This window comes from Pteropus alecto, unplaced genomic scaffold (assembly GCF_000325575.1).
Source record: "Pteropus alecto unplaced genomic scaffold, ASM32557v1 scaffold71, whole genome shotgun sequence".
Lineage (NCBI taxonomy): Eukaryota > Metazoa > Chordata > Mammalia > Chiroptera > Pteropodidae > Pteropus > Pteropus alecto.
The window spans coordinates 5,616,811-5,636,688 of NW_006433024.1; the positions used below are offsets into that span (position 1 = coordinate 5,616,811).

The following is a 19,878-nucleotide window of genomic DNA, read 5'->3' on the forward strand; positions in this document are numbered from 1 at the left end:
CATGTCACCTTCTATTAATGATGAGCTAATCGTAATATGAAAGAAGTTAAGAAGTTCTACTTCCAGATAAATTCTGCTTTTTCCATATAAATTCTATTTCTTCCATATAAGTTGAGAGTCCTGAAAAATAATATATGAAAAAAGTGAGATTTAGAACATCGACATGTTTACTGAAGGTGAAATGTGTCATCATTATTGGACTCAGAACCAACACCAAGGTGCTCAGCCCATAACACCATGGTGCCTCTCTTTCACTCGATTTCCTTTCCTGTAAATACTGCATGTTTTCAAGTTTGGTGGATTTCTTAATAAAAAGATCATGTATTCCCAAGTAAAGTGGAGGTTTGTGAAAGTACTCAGTAAAGGTTTAGAGTAAACTAACCAAAATATCAAGGCACACTCTACTGAATTAGAAAATTTCAGAAAACAAACCAAACGAGTTCCTTGCAGAGCCTAGAAACTTTTATATTGCTTTGAGAAAATGTACTATATATGTAAAAATAAATAAATAAATTACAGACTAGAAAAAGTACAACATACTGGATTATACTACCTCTAAAAATAAATAAATTACATTAGTAGTCCCCTTATTAGAAGAAGTTTTCTAATTTAGTGTCATAGAAGCGTTTTTTTTTTCTTTTCAAAAAGCCTGGGCAATTAGGCATCAGTTAAAATAACACAGGTATAATTATTAATGCTCTCAATTTGTGGATCATTCTTCACTCTTAAAAAATTCCAGAGCTTATATACAAAGTGCATATGTCATTGGTTCTAAACTTATCTAAAATGTCTGTGAGAGAAAACAAGAAATTCTTTTCATCTGGATCCTGATGCAGCACATTTATCTTATTGACTTTTAGTCACTGTATTTCTGTTTACAGTGTATGAAATACTCTCATCAGAACAAAGTTCCCGGCATTGATGAGTCAAACTGCAAACTGGCAGATAAGCAAAATAACTGAAGCCAGAGCCCACTTGAATTGTTCACACTCTTAGATGTCAAGTTCAGACTCGGTCTGCCGGGGATTTCTTTTAATACTGATTTGTCATAGCAGGTAGCTGACAAGATTTACCTGCAAGGACCAAAAACATGAATTGTGCCATCCAGAAGGCAGAAGTGCTGGATGGGGCTCATTTAATGCAGATCCTCTGGCATGACGGTGAAGAGTCCTTCTACCCAGCCGTGTGGCTGAGAGACAACTGCCAGTGCCCCAACTGCTACCTGGATTCTGCAAAAGCGCGAAAACTTCTCGTGGAAGCTCTTGATGTGAACATTGGTATTAAAGATTTGATGTTTGACAGAAAAAAGGTAATTATCTCTAAATCATTTCTCCCTTCTCTCCCAAGATAAAAGGGCTAGTCTCCAATAATTTAAATAATGAATTACTTTTTCACTTGATTGTATGTATTATGTTTGTATAGGTCTTGGTGCAAAGTAAGCATGATCAGTAAATGAAAGATTCTGTTATTACTATTTTTATTATTACTACTATTTTTAATAAAATTTACAGTGTTGCTCATTATTTCTTCAGTAAGTGAGAGCTTGAAGATACAATCAAACTATCTCAATAAAAAGAATGCTCTGGGCCTCAGAATATTCATCTGTAAAATAGGGATACTAACAGAATTTGTTCAGAAAGATAATGTGAGGATTCAATGAGATAATATGGGTAAAAATGTTTAACACAGTGCCTGGCATATAGTAAGCACTCAAGAACTTGTATTGATTTATATATTTGTTAGTCAAATTAGTGAATAGATGTGCAAGGCTTGTTCTAGAATGCCCCAAATCATAACTCTCAAAACCGCAAATTAGATGGGGCCACCACCCTGTGTTATTCCCAGATTTACTAGGATAGTTACCAGAAAAGTGAATGTGACCAGCAAGGTCATCCTCTCTCCACTCTTGTCTTCATCTCCCCTCCAGGACTTAACTCCCAGCATTCATGGCTTGCTAGTTATGTGACCATATAAATAGTATTTGCTCTCACTTTTCTCACCCAAGAAATGTGAAGAATAGTAGTACCTTCTCCCTAGAGTTGCATGAGGATTAATGAGTTATGTTTGTAGTGCTCATTGTACAGTATGCACTCAAGATGGTGTTATTTTGTGTTGTTGTTATTATTATTATCTGCCTGATCACCATCATTACTATTTCTGATATTCTTGGCAGGAATGTTAGGTAATATCTAACTTCAAATCATCACAGAAAGTTTGGGAACCAGAGGTTTAGAGGATAGAGAATTTCAGATCTAGCTAGGTGTTATTTCTTGTGTGATATTCAAGGGGCCTCAAATCTAAGATATATCCCCTAGACTTCCAATTTCTTTGTTTTCCAAAACCTTATTCTACACCTGTGAATACATAGGTTAAAATAGGAACAAAAATGGATTCCCTGATTATCTTAAATAACATTAACAGGATAATAGTAGAAAACTGAAATATATAGAAATATAATGTACATATACGTGATATTTGCTTTCTTGTTACAAGGTTCATATCACATGGCCAAATGAGCATTTCAGTGATTTTGAAGCTGACTGGCTGAAGAAAAGATGCTTTTCGCAGCATGCCAGAGAAAAACTCCGAAGAGAATTGTTTTTGCCAGGTAACTTTGCCATAGTCTTCAATGTCTTTTAAAATTCATGTGGTTAGAATTTGCTCAGAAGCAAATTCAAACCCTTGTGCTTGGTTAAAGTATTACGGTAATTTATGTAAAATGTTGAATGATCATTTGGATAGGAATGAAAAGAAATATAGACTAGTTCTAGACATTCTAGAGACAGAAAGAAAAGAAGTACAGCAAACTTTTTATCCTTGTCATATATTGGAAAACCTGGCACACCATAGATACTCTGTAAGTGTTGGCTGCAAAGGAGTAGAACAAACCAGAGTCAGACTTGCCATTCTTAATATTTTATCTAAGTCCAGTAAAACACTAAATCAACAAAGTGGGAATTCCTAACCTGGTACCCATAGATAAAATTATGTGATCCATGAACCCCATGAAATGATATACAGCATTGAGTATGTTTATGAGTGTGAGTGTGAGTGTGAGTGTGTGTGTGTGTACGCGCGCACATGAGCGCGTGCACATGTACACAGCAAATTTGCTTGAGGAGAGTTTATATGAGTCTCAGGGGAATATGTGACATTTTCAGAAAATCTACAATAGATGGATTTGATGGAAAAAGAAGACTTTATTCTTGAGTGGAAAGACAAAATAAAATAGTATAGGTAGAAAGTTCTTTTTAAAGTATGACTTTTAGGAGATACACAAATAATTACAGCTCGAGCAGAGGCACTAGAGAGAAGTTAGAACTGTTTATAATTCACTCTTTGTATTTTGAAGATTTGTGTTATAAGATTATGTGGGTCACAAGCAAATTCTAAAAACATGATAATTCTTACATATTTACTAGAATCTTGACTTCTACAAACACACTAACGAGATGAGTTTTCCTGAACTTTCTTTTCCACTGTTAATCAGAAATATTGGACCTCTGCTTCTTTGAGCAACTGACAAGCCTTATTGAATTTTGTAATGCCTCTCTGGGAATTCCGGGTCACACCCCAAGATAGAGATATTACCTTACTCCTTTCAAATCTGTAATTCTCAAACATGTGTGGTAACTCTCTGTGGTTTTAAATGCTAGTCTTACAACAGTTTACTGGGTACACTGATGTTATTGATCAACCAACTTGAACCACACAGCTTCACCTCGTCCTATGATTACCAGTAGGGTATGATATTGTCCCCTTCCAGTTCAAGTATAGGCCAGTCTGGTCAAGAACTTGGTTCCTCCACTCCGTTAGTCTCAACATCCTGACAACTGACAAGATTGTGTTCTAGTGCTTTCCGTCTAAACCATCAGGAATCCATTTTGCTCTTTATCTAGCCCAGCCAGCTGGTGGAATCCACATGGGTATCCAGGGGAACATGTTTTTCTGCCTTCCCACAGTGAGTGCACTGCTAGATTCTTCAAGGAGTCTTCAGTTACATAATTGAGTAGCAGCTGGGTCAAATAGCAGAATCACAAATGTATTATTATTTTTATTTATTTTAGATTTCTTCTAGTACTCAAAATATTTTTCCTTAGCTATGCCCTAATTTTGTAATCCTATCGGATTTTACTTTCATTTCCTTCAAGCTCTTCTTTTGATTATTTCAGGGAATAAAAGCCAACTTTTTATTATTACAGCTTAAGCTTTTAAGTATTGTAAAAGGATCTGGCCACTCCCTCCATTAATATTTCTTGATGAGTGCAGTTTATAGCTAGCATTTCTCAATACTATCAGGTAGTAGCAAAATGGAAATGATACTACACTCAGTTAAGTAATGGAAAAAACTAGTCACACTGACAAACTGCAATTGTGAATAATATAAGTAGAACTGGCTGCTATTTAGACACTGGAAAATATTTTAATGGTTTAAAACAAGATCAGATTTTCAAAATATATTCTCAAGCTGTGCAGTTGGTGTGTTAAAGAAGAAATTAATGGGCCATTTTGGAAGATTGCTTCTATGGCTTTTTGCCTGTAAAATTTGACACCTTATATCTTGCCATTGAATATGAACATGTAAACAAACTCAGTTACACTTGTGAAAGTATTTTGATTTCAGTCCTCAGTGAAAATGTTTCCTCTTCTGCTCTTTCCTTAGAATGAGAAAAGCCTTTTAAAATCTGGTGTCAAGATGCAGACAACTGTTCCTTGATCTTCCCTTGACACTAGATATTGAACTCAAAAATGAAAAGACTAATGATAATCAGATAGAAAAAAAAAAACTCTTGTATGGGACAGACACAGCTGGAAGGAAAACATGGATAATAATCATTTCTTCATAAATTTCTGCTTAGCTACACATGTATTGGTCACTTATTTCGTGCTGGAATCTCTATAAGGAAATACCAAGTTTAAAAAAGACATGGATTTTGTCTGTGAGGATTTATCAAGCCCAGGAGGGGACACTAGCCATGAAAACAAATAAATATAATACATTACTTTCAGTACATCACGGCATGCATAGAAGTGTAGTTATAACATAAAGGAAGGACTCTGAAGAGATAAGGAACTTGTCCTCAAAAGGGAGGTTTGAACTGGGTTTTGAAGAATCAGTTTGTCAGGCAAAGACAGAAAGTAAGGAAATTCTCAACAGAGAAAGGCATGTGGAAAATCACAGAAGTATAAATAGCAGGGTAGGTTTAGAAAACTGTAATTAGTTTAATACTGGTGAAGTGAAAATTGTTAGGCTACAGAGAAAAAGGAAGGGGCCAAACCATGAAGAGACTTCAGCGCCCTACTACGAGTCTCAGGCCTAAACCCTTACACAAGGACATTTTCCAACATAGAGCTCAGGCATATTCCTTTCTATTAGCTCCCAGGCTGATTGCATAAAGGCAGAGAAACAAGTTTAAATCTTTATAAATTTAAGGAGAAGATTGCTTTATTTTTTAGGATGTATGTTACATTTTCAGAAATTTGTATTTCTGATTTTGACCAAGGGCATAAATTTTTCAAATGCCTACAAGTTAGCTCCATTTTACTCCCTTTACATTTCTCCCCTCCTCCAGTATACCCTGTCAGTTCTTGGTTTGTATTTATTTTACAAAAGACGGTGAAGGGATTGGATGTGTGTTGTAGAAAGGTCTTGGTCTGGTCATCTGTGTTTGTTGGACAGGGAAAGACTATGAGAAGGGTGACCACAGCATGGCCCAGAAAAGATCCTATAAAAAACACTGAGATTAAAGTAGGGAAGTAGCAGAGAAGAAGTAGGTAAGATTTGTATTCAAGAGAAACACAGATTGACCTGTAGGACAGGAGGTTACTGGCCCTGTTCTTTAATCTTTACCAACTTAAAATCTAATTTTTTAAAACTACCATGTGAATGTACCCAAACATATGGGTGAAAATTGAACTCTTTAAGAACACTTTGGAAATATCAAGAGTTTGTTTTATGAAATTGTATTTTAGCTTCCATGTGAACATGATATAATTATACACTCATTTTTGTGACTAATTTCAATATGCAAAATTCCCATAATACAATCCATGAGAATGAAATGAAAAACTCAACATTCAATATGATCTTACATATATATATATGTAAAAATTTGTTCTTTTTAACACTCCATATCAGAATAAACGCTTGCTTTCCTATGTATCTCTTTGAATTGGTATTGAAATATTTGCATATTATCCTCTGATTTTAATAATATTTGTTTCTGCAAATTGGGATTTTAAAAATTGTAATTTGAAGAATATTTTTCCCATGGAAGCAGTCTGCTCTATCTTCTCAGCAATCTAGGGACTGAGTACATCGCACCATCAGAAAAGAACATTTCCTCTCAATTTGATATGTCCCTCTTACAGCGGAGTAAATCTTTTCTTGTCTACTTTATCAGATTATAACCCTTTAGTCCATAGCCCTAACCCCCTCCTTTGTTTCAAAAGAAACATGCCGGAAGAGGGAATGAAAACTCTCAAATAACTGTCAGAACCCTCTAAAATCTTTGAGCTTTGCATATAGAGAAAAAAACTGAGCTCCCCTTTCTTGCAGAGGGCCATGTGTTTCCTTGAAAATGAAAATTTTTATTGTAGTGCAAAAGCAGAGTTGTTTTGGTGCAGAGGCTATGCTTACAAAAAAAAAAAAAAGCAAAATATCACTGTTCTTTTTTTAATTACTAAGTAATGTACACAATAAATATGCCTAACTTCCATGTGATAGTTCACTCCTGTGTCTAAGCCTTCCCTCACCATACACCCATTCTCGAACCCCCAGAGGTGGGAGTCTGCAATATAAGGCAGGGATTGAGCAAGGGTATTTGTTTCACATATTGCTTGTTAATTATAAAAAGGTCTGAGAGGTTGTTGTTTTCAGGCTGTCTTAGAATGTCTCAACTGTATCAGGCCTGCCAGACCAGAATGACTTCAGAACAGCTCTGTTAAAAAAAGCTGCATCAGAACAATTAAGCCATCGTGTCGCATACCCAAATATATTATTCCCTTCCCAGGGAAAACTAAATACAGATTCCTTCCCTGAGGACATCCAGGCTCACTCTCTGATGCACAGGACGGAGAATAGCTCAAAGTCTTGTTATGTTTAAGAAACAAGTCTCTATTCTGTTTTTCCTATTATATGTGCAAAGGACCTAATGACTTCCAGAGAAATGTCTTTGGGATTTTGATAGAATGAATACTGGTGTTTTAAATGTCTGTGAGTTTAAAAATGCATATTTTGCTTCATTTTTCCTCTGTGTAATATTGATATCTTCCAGTGTCTTCTATTCTTTTCTGAATTACGTATCATTTATTATTATACTCAATTTCTACAACGTACTTGGTACACTTGGGCATACTATCTAAAGGTTCTAACATCCTAGATGAGATGGGACCACTCTTGCTCTGTCAATGAGCCTAATATGGAGGACCAACAGCCTGAGAATTGTCCTGTAGTGCCCTATACTCTTAATGGTTGTTACCTATCTGGAGGTTATTCCCACAGCTATCTGCCTAGTTTCTGATTTCACTTGTAAACTCTAGGTAAGATCTTCTTCCTTTTACCTTTTTAAATCTCCATCCATATTCCCAGCTTGAAAACACACATGCTCAGAAATAAATATTAAAGATAAGTCTGTTTTACACTGGGATATATTAGAGTAATACCAAATGAAAAACCTGTATACTACATCTGTTACTTTAAAAAAAAAAAAAATTCTTAGGTAAGAGTCATTCATTATATTTAATCAATTATATCTTTTTAAAAAATCTTTTTTGTTACTTAACTTCATGAAACAAAGTATTATAGTATCATCCAATGTCAGTGCTAAACCGGACATTACAAAGCTGGTGTCTTTAAAAAACTAGTGTCTTAAGAGAGCTGCATAGGAAGATCCTAAATTCACCTCCTCCCACGGACATACCAAATCTGAAAAAGATGCTTCCCTCTGAAAAAGACCTGAAAATTATCTAAACAGCTCCTCCACAACAAAGGATAAAAGGACCACATAGAGGCAAGTAAGAGAGAAAAAAACATTGACTCACCAAAACCCCACCCCCAGCGGCAACTCACAATCAGGAGGGGTCTCACACGCATAGAGCATCTCTCTGAGGGATGAAGGATTTGTCCCCCACAATAGGTACACCAATGCTTAGGCCCTGCAGCAAAGAGACAACAACATCTGGCATTGAAAACCAACTAGACTTATGTCCAGGAGACCCAAAAGGCTGTAAGGAATGGTAAGTCCCCTCTTATAGGGCTCATGTGCAGACTCACTCCAGCATCCAAAGCAAAAGCAGTAGTTTAAAAAGCACTTAGATCATAGGTGAGGGAGATTCAATAGTTAATTTTAAAAGCATCTGTCACAGGTATAAGGGTTTATTGATACTTTCTCTAAGGGCAAAGGTGCTGGTGGGCACCATTTTCACTCTCTCACTTCACCTTGCTAGCTATAGAGGGCTTGCCACACACCCAGGCTATGCTTCTACCAGCTGAAGCCAGTTGGCTTTCCCCATCCACGCATTCTCCCACAGCCCACTGCAGACTTTGGGCTTACCCTGATCCTGAGCTCCCCTGTGTCACTGCTGAAGCCAGCAGGCATGTGAAATCCACACAGGGGATGCTCCTTGAGTACCTGGTTCTAGTGGCCAGGAGAGATTATATTGCTAGGACACACAGGACTAAAACAATCAAAGAGATAGTTTGGGGCAGACTACCACCCCAGGGCACAGCATAGACAGTAGGGTTTAGGACATACCTCAACAACTGAGACCAATTAAAAATAAATCAGGATGCTTAGACAATCACAAGGTCAAGACACATCAAGAGCTAGGCAAGATCAAATAATATGGTTCATTGCCTACACAAGTCTACTTCTTCAAGACTGAGAGAGGTAGCTATTTCCCCTAATACATACAAACAAACACAGAGAGACAAACAAAATGAAGAAATAGAGAAATATGTTCCAAACAAACAATCAAACAAACAAAACAACAAGATAAAACCTCAGAAAATATATTTAATAAAATGGAGATAAGTAATTTACCTGAATAAGAGTTTAAAGTAACAGTCATAAAGATGTTCACTGAACTCAAGAAAAAAGTAGATGAACAACAGTTAGAACTTCAAAAAAGAGATAGAAAATATAAGAAAGTACCAAAGAGAAGTCTAAGAGCCAATGAATACAATAATTTAACTAAAAAGTATATTGGAGAGTTTCAACAGCAGACTAAGTAAAGTAGAAGAAGGGATCAAAGACTTGAAAGACAAGACAATGGAACTCACCCAAACAGGGCAGCAAAAAGAAAAAAGAATTGTAAAAAGTGAAGATAGCTTAAAGGGACATGTAGAACAACATCAAGAAGAATAATATTCACATTATAGAAAGAACACGGCAGAAAACATATTTGAAGAAATCATGGCTGAAAACTTTCCTAATTTGGGAAAGAAAGAAAGAAGACATCAGGTCGAAGAATCACAGAGAATCCCAAAAAAAGATGAACCCGAAGAGATCTATAACAAGATATTATAATTAAAATGTCAAAGTTAAAGATAATCTTAAAACAGCAAGAAAAAACTTGTCATGTACAAGAGAATCCCAACAAGACTATCAACTGATTTTTCAGCAGAAACTGCATGTCAGAAGGAAGTGGCATGATATACCCAAAGTGCTGGGGAAAAAAAGACTTCTAACCAAGAATACTCTTCTCAGCAAGGTTATCATTCAGAATTGAAAGAGAAAATTTTTCAGACGAGTTAAAGCTAAAGAAGTTTATCACCACTAATGCAAACTTACAAAAATGTAAAGGGACTTCTTTAAACTGAAAAGAAAAGGCACTAAATAGTAACAAGAAAACATAAGAAAGTAAAAGTCTTACTGGTAAAGGCAACTATATAATAAAGATAGTAGATTCACCACATACAAGGATAGTATGAAGATTAAAAGAAAAAAATAGTAAAATCTACTATAACTGGAATATTTAGTTAAAGGATACACAAAATAAATTATAAAATATGATATCAAAAGCAAAACGTGTGGATGAGGAGTAAAATTGTAGAGTTTTTAGAAGACTTTCAAACATACGTAGCTATCAACTTAAAATTGAATGCTCTGTATATACACAATTATATGTGAACTTCATGGTAGCTACAACACAAAAACCTATAGCAGATACACAAAAGATGAGAAAGAAATATTAACATAACAGTAAAGAAAGTCATTAAACCAGAAGGGAAGAGAGCAAGAGAAGAGGAAAGGAACAGAGAAAACTACAAAAACATCCAGAAAACAATTAACAAAATTGCAATAAGTACATACCTCTCAATAATTACTTTAAATGTAAGTGAACGAAATTACCCAATCAAAAGATGCAGATTGACTGAATGGATTAAACAAACAAACAAACAAACAAAAACAAGACTCATCTATATATTGCCTGCAAAAGACTCACTTCAGATATAAAAACACACAGAGACTGAAAGTGAAGGGATGAAAAAAGGTATTCCATGAAAATGGAAATGAAAAGAATGCTGACATAGCTATACTTAAATCAGACAAAATAGACTTTAAACAAAAACTAATAAAAGACAAAGAAGAGCATTCTATAATGATAAAGGGGTCAATCTAACAAGTAGCAGAATACACATTCTTTTCAAGTTCACAGGGAACATTCTCAAGGACAGACCACATATTAGTCTACAAAACAAGTCTCAAAAATTTTAAGAAAGTTGATATCATCAAGCATCTTTTCTGACTGAAATGATATGAAACTAGAAGTCAATTAGGAAAAAATTTTAAAAATCACAAATATATAGAGATAAAACAGCAACAAAACAATGAATGGGTAAATGAAAAAATCAAAGGAAAAATTAAAAAATACTTTGAGACAAATAAAAACAGAAAAACAGCATTTCAAAATCTACAGGATGAAGTTCTAAGAGGAAAGTTTATAGAAATACATGCCTACCTCAAGAAACAAACAAAAAGGAATCTCAAATAAACAATCTACCTTTATACTTAAGTGAACTAGAAAAAGAAGAATAACAAAGTCCAATGTGAGTAGAAAGAAGGAAATGATAAAAATCAGAGTGGAAATAAATGAAATAGATAATGAAAAGAAAACAATAGAAAGGATTAAAAAACTAAGAACTAGTTCTTTGAAAAGATAAGAAAAATTGGAAGCCTTTAGACAGATTAAAAGAGAGAGAGAGGGCTCAAATAAATAAAATCAGAAATGAAAGAGAAGTTACAACTGATGCCACAGAAATATAAAAAGTGATGAGACTATCATAAATAATTATATACCAACAAATTGGACAACCTAGAAGAAATGAATAAATTCATAGAAACATACAAGACTGAATCATGAAGAAATAAAAAATTTGAATAGACCAACTACTAGTAAGAAAGTTGAATTAGTAATCAAAAATCTTCCAACAAAGTCCAGGACCAGAGGGCTTCAATGATGAATTCTACCATTCAAAGATTTAATAACTATCCTACATGAACACTTTAAAAAATTGGAGAGGAGAAACATTCCCAAACTCATTTTACAATGTCAGCATTACTCCAATACTAAAACTAAACAAGGACGCCACACACAAAAAAAATTACAGGCCAATAACTCTAATAAACTTAGATTTAAGAATCCTCAATGAATGTTAGCAAACCAAATTCAACAATTCAACATGATCAAGTGGGATTTGTCCTAGGGGTGTAAGGATGGTTCAACATCTGCAAATTAATCAACATGATACATCGCATTAATAAAATGAAGGACAGAAAAATGATTATCTCAATAGATGTAAAAAAATATATTTGATAAAATTCAACAGTAATTTATAATAAAAAAGCTTAACAAACTAAGTATAGAAAGAACATACCTCAACATAATAAAGTCTAAATATGACAAACCCTCAGCTAAGATCATATCCAATGGTGAAAAGCTGAGAGCTACCTCTAAGATCAGGTACCAGACAAGAATGCCCATTCTTGCCACTGTTATTGAACATAGTAATGAAGTCCTAACCATAGCAATTAGGTAATAATTCAAAAAAAAATCTTCATAAAAGAAATGAAAGACATCCAAATTGTAAAAGAAGAAGTAAACTTTCATTATTTGCAGAAGAAATAGTACTATATATAGAAAACCCTAAAGACTACCAAAAAACTGTTAGAACTAATAAGTGAATTCAGTTAAACTGCAGGATACAAAAGTAATAAACAGAAATCTGTCGCATTTCCATACACTAATAATAAACTATCAGAAAGAGAAATTAAGAAAACAATCCCATTTATACTTGATCGAGAATAATAAAATGCTTAGGAATAAATTTTACCAAAGAGGTAAAAGACCTATACACTGAAAACTATAAGACACTGATGAAAGAAATTGAAGAAACCACAAATAAATGGAAAGATGTTCCATGAGCATGAACTGGAAAAATCAATATTGATAAAATGTCCATATTCATAAAGCAACCTATAGATTCAATGATATCCCTATCAAAATTCTAATGGCATTTTTCACAGAACAAGAAGAAATAATTCTAAAATGTGTATGGAACCACAAAAGACCCCAATCAGGCAAAGCAGTCTTGAGAAACAAGAACAGAGTTGGAGGTAGCATGCTCCCAGATTTCAAACTACACTACAAAGCTCTAGTAATCAAAAGAATATGGTATGCACATAAAAACAGACACATAGATAAATGAAACACAGAGAACTGGACAACTACATGAAAAAAATAAAACTAGACCACTGTCCTACACCATACACAAAAGTCAATTAAAAATAGATTAAAGACTTGAATGTATGACCAAAAACCATAAAACTCCTAGAAGAAATCTGGTAGTAAGCTCTTTGATGTTGGTCTTGTTAAATTTCTGGATCCGACTGTAAAAGCAAAGACAACAAAAGCAAAAACAAATAAGTGGGACTACATTAAACTATAAAACCTTCTGCAAAGCAAAGGAAACTATCACCAAAATGAACCTACTGAATGGGAGAAAATATTTTCAAGTCATATATTCAATAGGAGGTTAATATCCAAAAATATATAAAGAACTCAATAACAAAAAAACACCTAATTTAAAAATGGGCTAAATAGACTTTCCCAAAGAAGACATACAAGTGCCCAAAGGGCGCATGGAAAGATGTTCAGAGAAATAAAAATCAAACTACAATGAAATATCATCTCATATCTGTTAGAATGGCTATTATAAAAAAGACAAATACATTTTAGAGAGGAGATATAAAAATGGCACCCTCATACACCTTTGGTGAGAATGTAAATTGGTGTAGCTACTATATAAAACAATATGAAGTTTCCTCAAAAAACTAAAAATAGAACTATGACATGATAAAATAAAAACACTAATTCAAAAAGATATATGCACGCCTATATTTATTGCAACATTATTTGCAATAGCCAAGATATGAGAATAACCTGTGTTCACTGGTAGATGAATGGATAAAGAAGACGTGAAATACTATGCAGCCATAAAAAAGAAGGAAATCTTGCCATTTGCAACAACATAGATGAACCTAGAGGGTGTTACGCTAAGTGAAATAAGTCACACAGAGAAAAGCAAATACCTTATGATTTCACGTATATATGGAATCTAAAAAATGGAAATGAACCAATAAAATTCATAGATGCAAAGAATAGATTGGTGGTTATCAGAGAAGAAAGGGTGGGGGGTTGAGTGAAATGAGTGAAGGGGTCAATTGTGTGGTGACAGATGGCAACTAGACTTGTTGTGACCATTTGGTAATGTATACAAAGATCAAATTATTATGTTGTACACCTGAAATTAATATGTTATGTACTAATTTTACCTCAATATAAAAAAATAATACATACATATTTTAAAACATAAAATTCTTGCCATGTATTTTTAATTTTTTAATATTTTTAAAAATTTGTCTTTGAAAGCCTTGAAAAAGTTTAAAGATATTTTTGAGAATCTAAAGCAAATCTGTTTCAAAGGAGAATTATTACAGTCCATTTCCTTTTCATATTTTTTTCAGTATACTTGCCACATCAAAAATTAAGGAAAATATATGAACATTTTTACTTTTAGAAAAAAATTTTCAGTAGTTACATTAATGTAAATTTACTTTTTTTTTTCTTCTTTTTTTCAAACTGGGTAAAAGTAGAGTGAGCTTTCTTCAATGAGTGAAAAGCTTCCATTTCTCACGAACCAGGCTTAGTTTCTCTTGCAGACCAAAAATGAGTTTTATAACATTGGCATTTGGACTCCAAATTTAGAATTTATAAATTTAGAAAATTCCAAAGTGTGGTAATTTCAAGAAGTAAAATTAGATCACTTTATATGCTGGCTTCATTTTTACCAAACCTACACATACGTGATATATTTAGCCTGCCATTTTTACTAATGCCTACACATCAGGAGATTCATCAGACCAAAAAAAAAAAGAGGACAAGTGATTTAAAAACTATGATTTCTTACTTTGGGTTGTACTTTGCTTCTTCAAAATGGCAGTACATAAAACTATACAACTTTAGTTTGGGGAAGTAGATATCTTCATCGGATTTACGTTTCTTCTTTTAAATTTTATTCCCAAACTTTCAAATGTGTCATGGCAAAGAAAATTGATTTTTTTATTTAAAAAAAAAAAATTATATCCCCGTAGGAAAAATAATTGACTTAAAAAAAATTGTTGTTGCCACTTATTCATTCTATTGATTTACCTATTTTCTAATTGAACAAAGTAGATAAATAATTTTTAATCTCTGCTCTATCCAATGAATTCTCTAACTTTACTATATTCTTTTTCTCAAAATTTTGTATTTTTCTCCATCTGTAACTTTGCTCTTCATCAAAAGAGTAGTGTATCACTGAAGTTAAGAGTGCTTTTGACCCTAGATGTTGCTATGTCTGTGATATTGAGCAAATTATTTAACTTTTCTATGCCTCCAAATCTTTACCTACACAATAGAAATAGTATCTATTTATGTTCAGGGATAGTGCAATGTTGAGTGAAGGGCAATATCACCCTTTACATATTAACGCACTTAATTTTCACCATGTTTCCTTGAAGGCAAGTGTAAATAACTATAGAGACCAATCTTGAGAGAGGCTTCTTGAACCTCTTGAGCGGTATCCATTGGTATCCATTTACCAACTTGCCCCTGCCAAAAAATGCTAATTTTTATTAATAAAATTCCTTTCTCCCATTGGCTGTCAAGTTTCCAAGCACATTGTCTCTTTGCCCAGAGAATATTGATACTCAACAGGTTATGGGGGAAGAGATTGTACAGGTTGTCTCTCTTTCCAACAGTTTAGTTGGAGCCTTTTATCATCCTATGTCTGTAACTGGAAAACATCGCCTCTGTGTTCACACCCAGCTTTCACAACTCTGTAGGGTAATTTTTTTGATGCCCACCATCATCTCTCTTCCTCCTTGCTGTGTCTCGCTGTGGCAAAATAAAGTCCAATGTTTTCACTGGAGCTTTCCAATCATCCCATAGTCTGGTGGCCCCTCCACAAGCATGTGAATTCCTACTTTTATCCAAGCTCTGCCTGTTTCCCAGAGATCACTTATTCCATTCTTTCTGTTTGGCCAAACTTCACCTATTTATCCTGCAAGGTCTAATTCACATCCCAGCAAAGCCCTTTACCAACAATTCTATCCTATATATTTATATTCATTCCTGATCCAAGCCATAAAAAACTGATAGGAAAGTAAGCCCAGGAAATAGAGATAATTTCACTGGTGACACTAAAATACAAGGCTGTAATATAACAATGGATGCATATAAATTTTTCAAAAAAATAATTGTTAGATTTGTTGGGAGAGAAAGTAAAAGAGTGTAGCATGTCAAGAAAGTTCTTCACCTGTGAAACCACATTGTGTAATGGGAGGTTTGATGATAGAAAACATGAGCAATAGTCAGGTAGGGGAGTATGAGAGTTAACTGGAGATTGGTGGGCATGAAATAAGATTAGTCATCACAGTGTGTTTTCCTCCAGTCATGCTCAAGTGCAGATTTAATCAAGTACACTACAGTGAGCTCCTTATAAATATCATCTTATTTAAATTTTACAACCACCCTACAGGTTGTTTTCATCCTATAATTTCCAGAAATTGAACTAAGAAAATGTGTCACTTTCTGAAGGTTATGTAGATGGGAAGTATCAGAGTTCAGATTTGAATCCTCAGAGCTGTCACCTTTAAACCTTAAATTATTAACTTAGATATTATCAGATTGGACCTGCATCCTCATCTCTGTATATGCTTAGTACATTCTCAATGAACTAGCTTTAGTAAAGAACACTTGGCTGACAGGAAATTCTTACCTGTTTTGGTGACTGAAAAGTTAATATGAGTTCAGAGTTGAGATTGCCAAAAAAATAATAATAATAATTAATTAGTAGCGAGCCCACTATACAGTTATGTGCCAAACCACTTAGAGTACTGTGTCTGATTCGAGACACCAGTGCTTTCATAGGACATCAGCAAACTTGAACACATCATCCAAAGGAGAGCAGGGGTTGGGAGACATAAAACATGAAAAATATGGGGAAGAAAGAAGCCATTTAATCTTGGAAGGAAAAATTTGGCACACTGGCTGTCTTTGTATACATCTCCAAGATTACCATATTCTGTGTGATTCTGGTGAGCAGAATTAAGGCTTAAAAGAAAAGTGACAAAGGTCGATTGTGCCTCAGGATAAGGAATAAGTTTGTGACAATTGAAACTGTCCGGTTGGCAAGAATTGGAGGGTAAAGATATTACCCTCTTAAAAAGTATGGGCCGCTCCATAGGGAAATGTATGCTGTGTAATTAAAAGTGATCAAGAGGGTGTTCTATAACCTTTTCATGTATGTCATAGGGGATAGTCACAACAAGGACGGATGATAAAACTGAATTATCCGTTTGCCTTGCCAACTCCAAGGAAATCCGGAATAATAATTCTTTTCCTGATTTTTTTTGTGTGTGTGTGTGCTTGTTTTCTCCTTCAACATACAGCATTTTTTTTTTTTCTGAATATCTGGAGTCAAATTGTCTGTGTGGGTATCCCAGCTCTGGCATGTATTAGTTGTATATTGTTGGGCAAATTCTCTAATATCCTCATGCCTATCTCCTCATCTATAAAACGAGAACAATAATAGAACCTCTGTTATGGGGTTGTTATGAGGATTACATTAATTAATCCATATAAAGTGCTTAGAAGTGTGCCTGAAATCATAAGTGCTCAATAAATGTTAGCTTTCATTTTTTTTCAAGTATTTATCACACACTGCCATTTAGTGTCACTTCATTGTTTCACGTGTTCTTATTTTCTTCAGTTAGATTGTTACTCTTGTCACAGGGCTGAGCATACAGAATACACAGGATACCTAATAGTCCCCTCCCCCCCCAAAAAATATGTTTTTCTCCTTTCGAGCAACTTAAACCTGTTTAGAATCATCTTTTGTAATTGTAAATAAGACTTTCTGAGTTTGGTAGGAATATTTCCTAAAGAAAAGTTCTTTAAAAACAATAAAAAAAATAGCCCATGGTACTGGCATGTAAAAGTGGATGTAAAAGTGGAAAATTTTATCAGAATGAAATGACCTTCTTGTTCTAATTGTTATGGATTAAATTAATGATGGTTTAAAAAAAAGAAAAAGAAAAGATCTTATGATTTCCTTCATCTTTTAAAAAACTAAAGTGTGCTCAGATACAATCTCATTTTTCAAGGATTGCTTTTGGTCTCTAGTCATCTTTAAGAAATAAGCAAAAATTTATTCAAGATACAGAAAATATTGGTTTTCTGAAAATCTACCGGGTGCCAACCTGGGCTATATACAAGGGGGAAGGAGAAAAAGGGGCAACAGTGATGAGGAACTAAAGATAAACGATATGATCTCCATAGTTTATAAGGAACTTAGAGTCTAGTGGAAGAGACAGAGATAAGATCCTACTTGACATATCCTTGCTTACTTTTCTACTTCATCTGCTACACACTCCTGTAGTTTCATTCATTCTAGCCTCAATGAGTTTCAGTTCTTCCAAAAAGCTAAGAAATTCCCCATCTTCCTACTGTCCCTCCCACTGGACATCTTTCTTCCTGCCCTTTGCATGACTGGCTTCTCTCACCCCTCAGGATTTAACTTAATATCTCTTCAGCTAGACCTTTCATAACTGCCAAGTCTAAATAGGTTCCACATTCACCTGCCAATAACTGTCTATATGCCCCAGCTGTTACCCCCATAGCACTTACTACAATGTTTACTTTTATGTGGGATTTTTTTTTTTTTTTGCTTCCTAGTTTATTCACTGTTTCCCTCACAAGGGCAGCTATCACATTTATTTTTATTCTTTTGTTTAGCAAGGCTTTCAACAAATATTTGTTGAATAAGTGAAAGATCATTGCATCGTAATGTGGCAAGCACTGTGACTGTGGTGTGTATCCCGTCTGTGGAACCAGAGAAGACAGCTATCTAACCCACTCTTGCAGATACTGAAAGAGGACATTGTAGAGGCTGTTGGTGCCCCACCGGAGCCCCTCAGCACTCTTCCCATACTTAAAGGTTCCTCCCATACATACTTTTTGTTGTAGGATTGCCACTCTGCTGGAGGGCTTTCTCTGTCTGAGAGAGTATGCTTGGCCCGCACACATGGAAAGCCAGAAAGACCCATGAGTGAATGCCCAGAGGAGCAGCCCTCAGCCAGTGAGAAGTAGGCATGGGTGGCCTGTGCACCTCAGCTTCTTTGACCCTCAGTGGGACAACTCTGAAGTGTATTCTACAGTGTTGCCATGAGATCCAGCAGTGTTGAGCCCCTATTACCAAAAGCGGTAACCCATTCGTTATAAAATACCTTCCCTGTCTTACTTCCCCATCTCCTATTAGTGCTCTCAGGACACCTCCTTAATAAACAAATCCCCATCTCAGGGTCAGATCTCAATTTAAGAGAGGACAAGTGACCAGAATCTTGAGAGGCATGTAGAATTCACTAGACGAGAAGTAAAAGAACATCCAAAGAGGGCAGGATCCCCATAGCACAGATAAGAGAATAAAAGCCATATGTTCACTCAGGTACTTTCCTATACTAAGGGTCAGATTTTGGTTTTGGCTAGAGTCCTACAAGGTATTTGTGGGAAAAGATAGTAAGAGACTGGCTAGTACCCAGAACATCAGATTAGCTATTTCAGAGCCAACAGCACAGTTCAGTGCAGGTGGACAGAAAGTCCTAAACTCTTGAAATAACACATTGCAACTGATCATGCTGCACTCATGAATCTTGAACTAAAGAGCTTCTTTGGGTCTTTTCCTTTTTTGAAATACAATTTAGGACCCAGGAATGTGTTGCTTAACCCCGAGAAGGAAATCTGGTACAAATGGTTCCTTGAAAGTGAATATGTAGCCTGTTCCTAAACTTTATGATGTGTGAAGCACATGTTCAAGGAAGTATTTATTAGAAGGGCTGTAAGTTAAATTAGACAGAGTGGTTCATGCCTTAAATATTCCGTCATATTCCATACTGTTTATATATTCAGACCAAGTGTGATATTTAAATTTGCTTTTCATGTATTTGTCTGACAAATGATTTACTCTAGTCAAATGTGTTCTCTTTTGGGTCCCCAGTAGTCATGTTTTCCAGTTGAAAAAGACTGGAAAATATTTATAAATTACATTTTCAATGGTAAGGTTTCTGTGTAGGTATCATAGAATTACTTTACTGGTAGATTTTATAAAATGTAGTTTATTGTTCATGAAAATGTGAGTGTTTTATATTTTAGATGTTTTGATAAATTTGAAACTGGTTAGTCACAGTACTTTCTCTGAAAGTCATACTTAACATAACAGTATCAAAGTGACTCATGTTCTGCAATCAGCTACGGCTCTTGGTCACTAATTTCTGC

The 19,878-nt window shown here is 34.8% G+C and overlaps 1 protein-coding gene across 1 annotated transcript in view; it reads left to right on the forward strand.

The window, feature by feature from the left end:
- The first annotated feature begins 1,090 nt into the window (after positions 1-1,090).
- BBOX1 (gamma-butyrobetaine hydroxylase 1) overlaps positions 1,091-19,878 on the forward strand; it is a 48,072-nt gene continuing 29,284 nt past the window's right edge. The window contains exons 1-2 of the mRNA XM_006907984.2: positions 1,091-1,309; positions 2,494-2,608. Of these exons, the coding sequence (XP_006908046.1) occupies positions 1,091-1,309; positions 2,494-2,608 (334 nt within the window). The remainder of the gene's footprint in view (positions 1,310-2,493; positions 2,609-19,878) is intronic.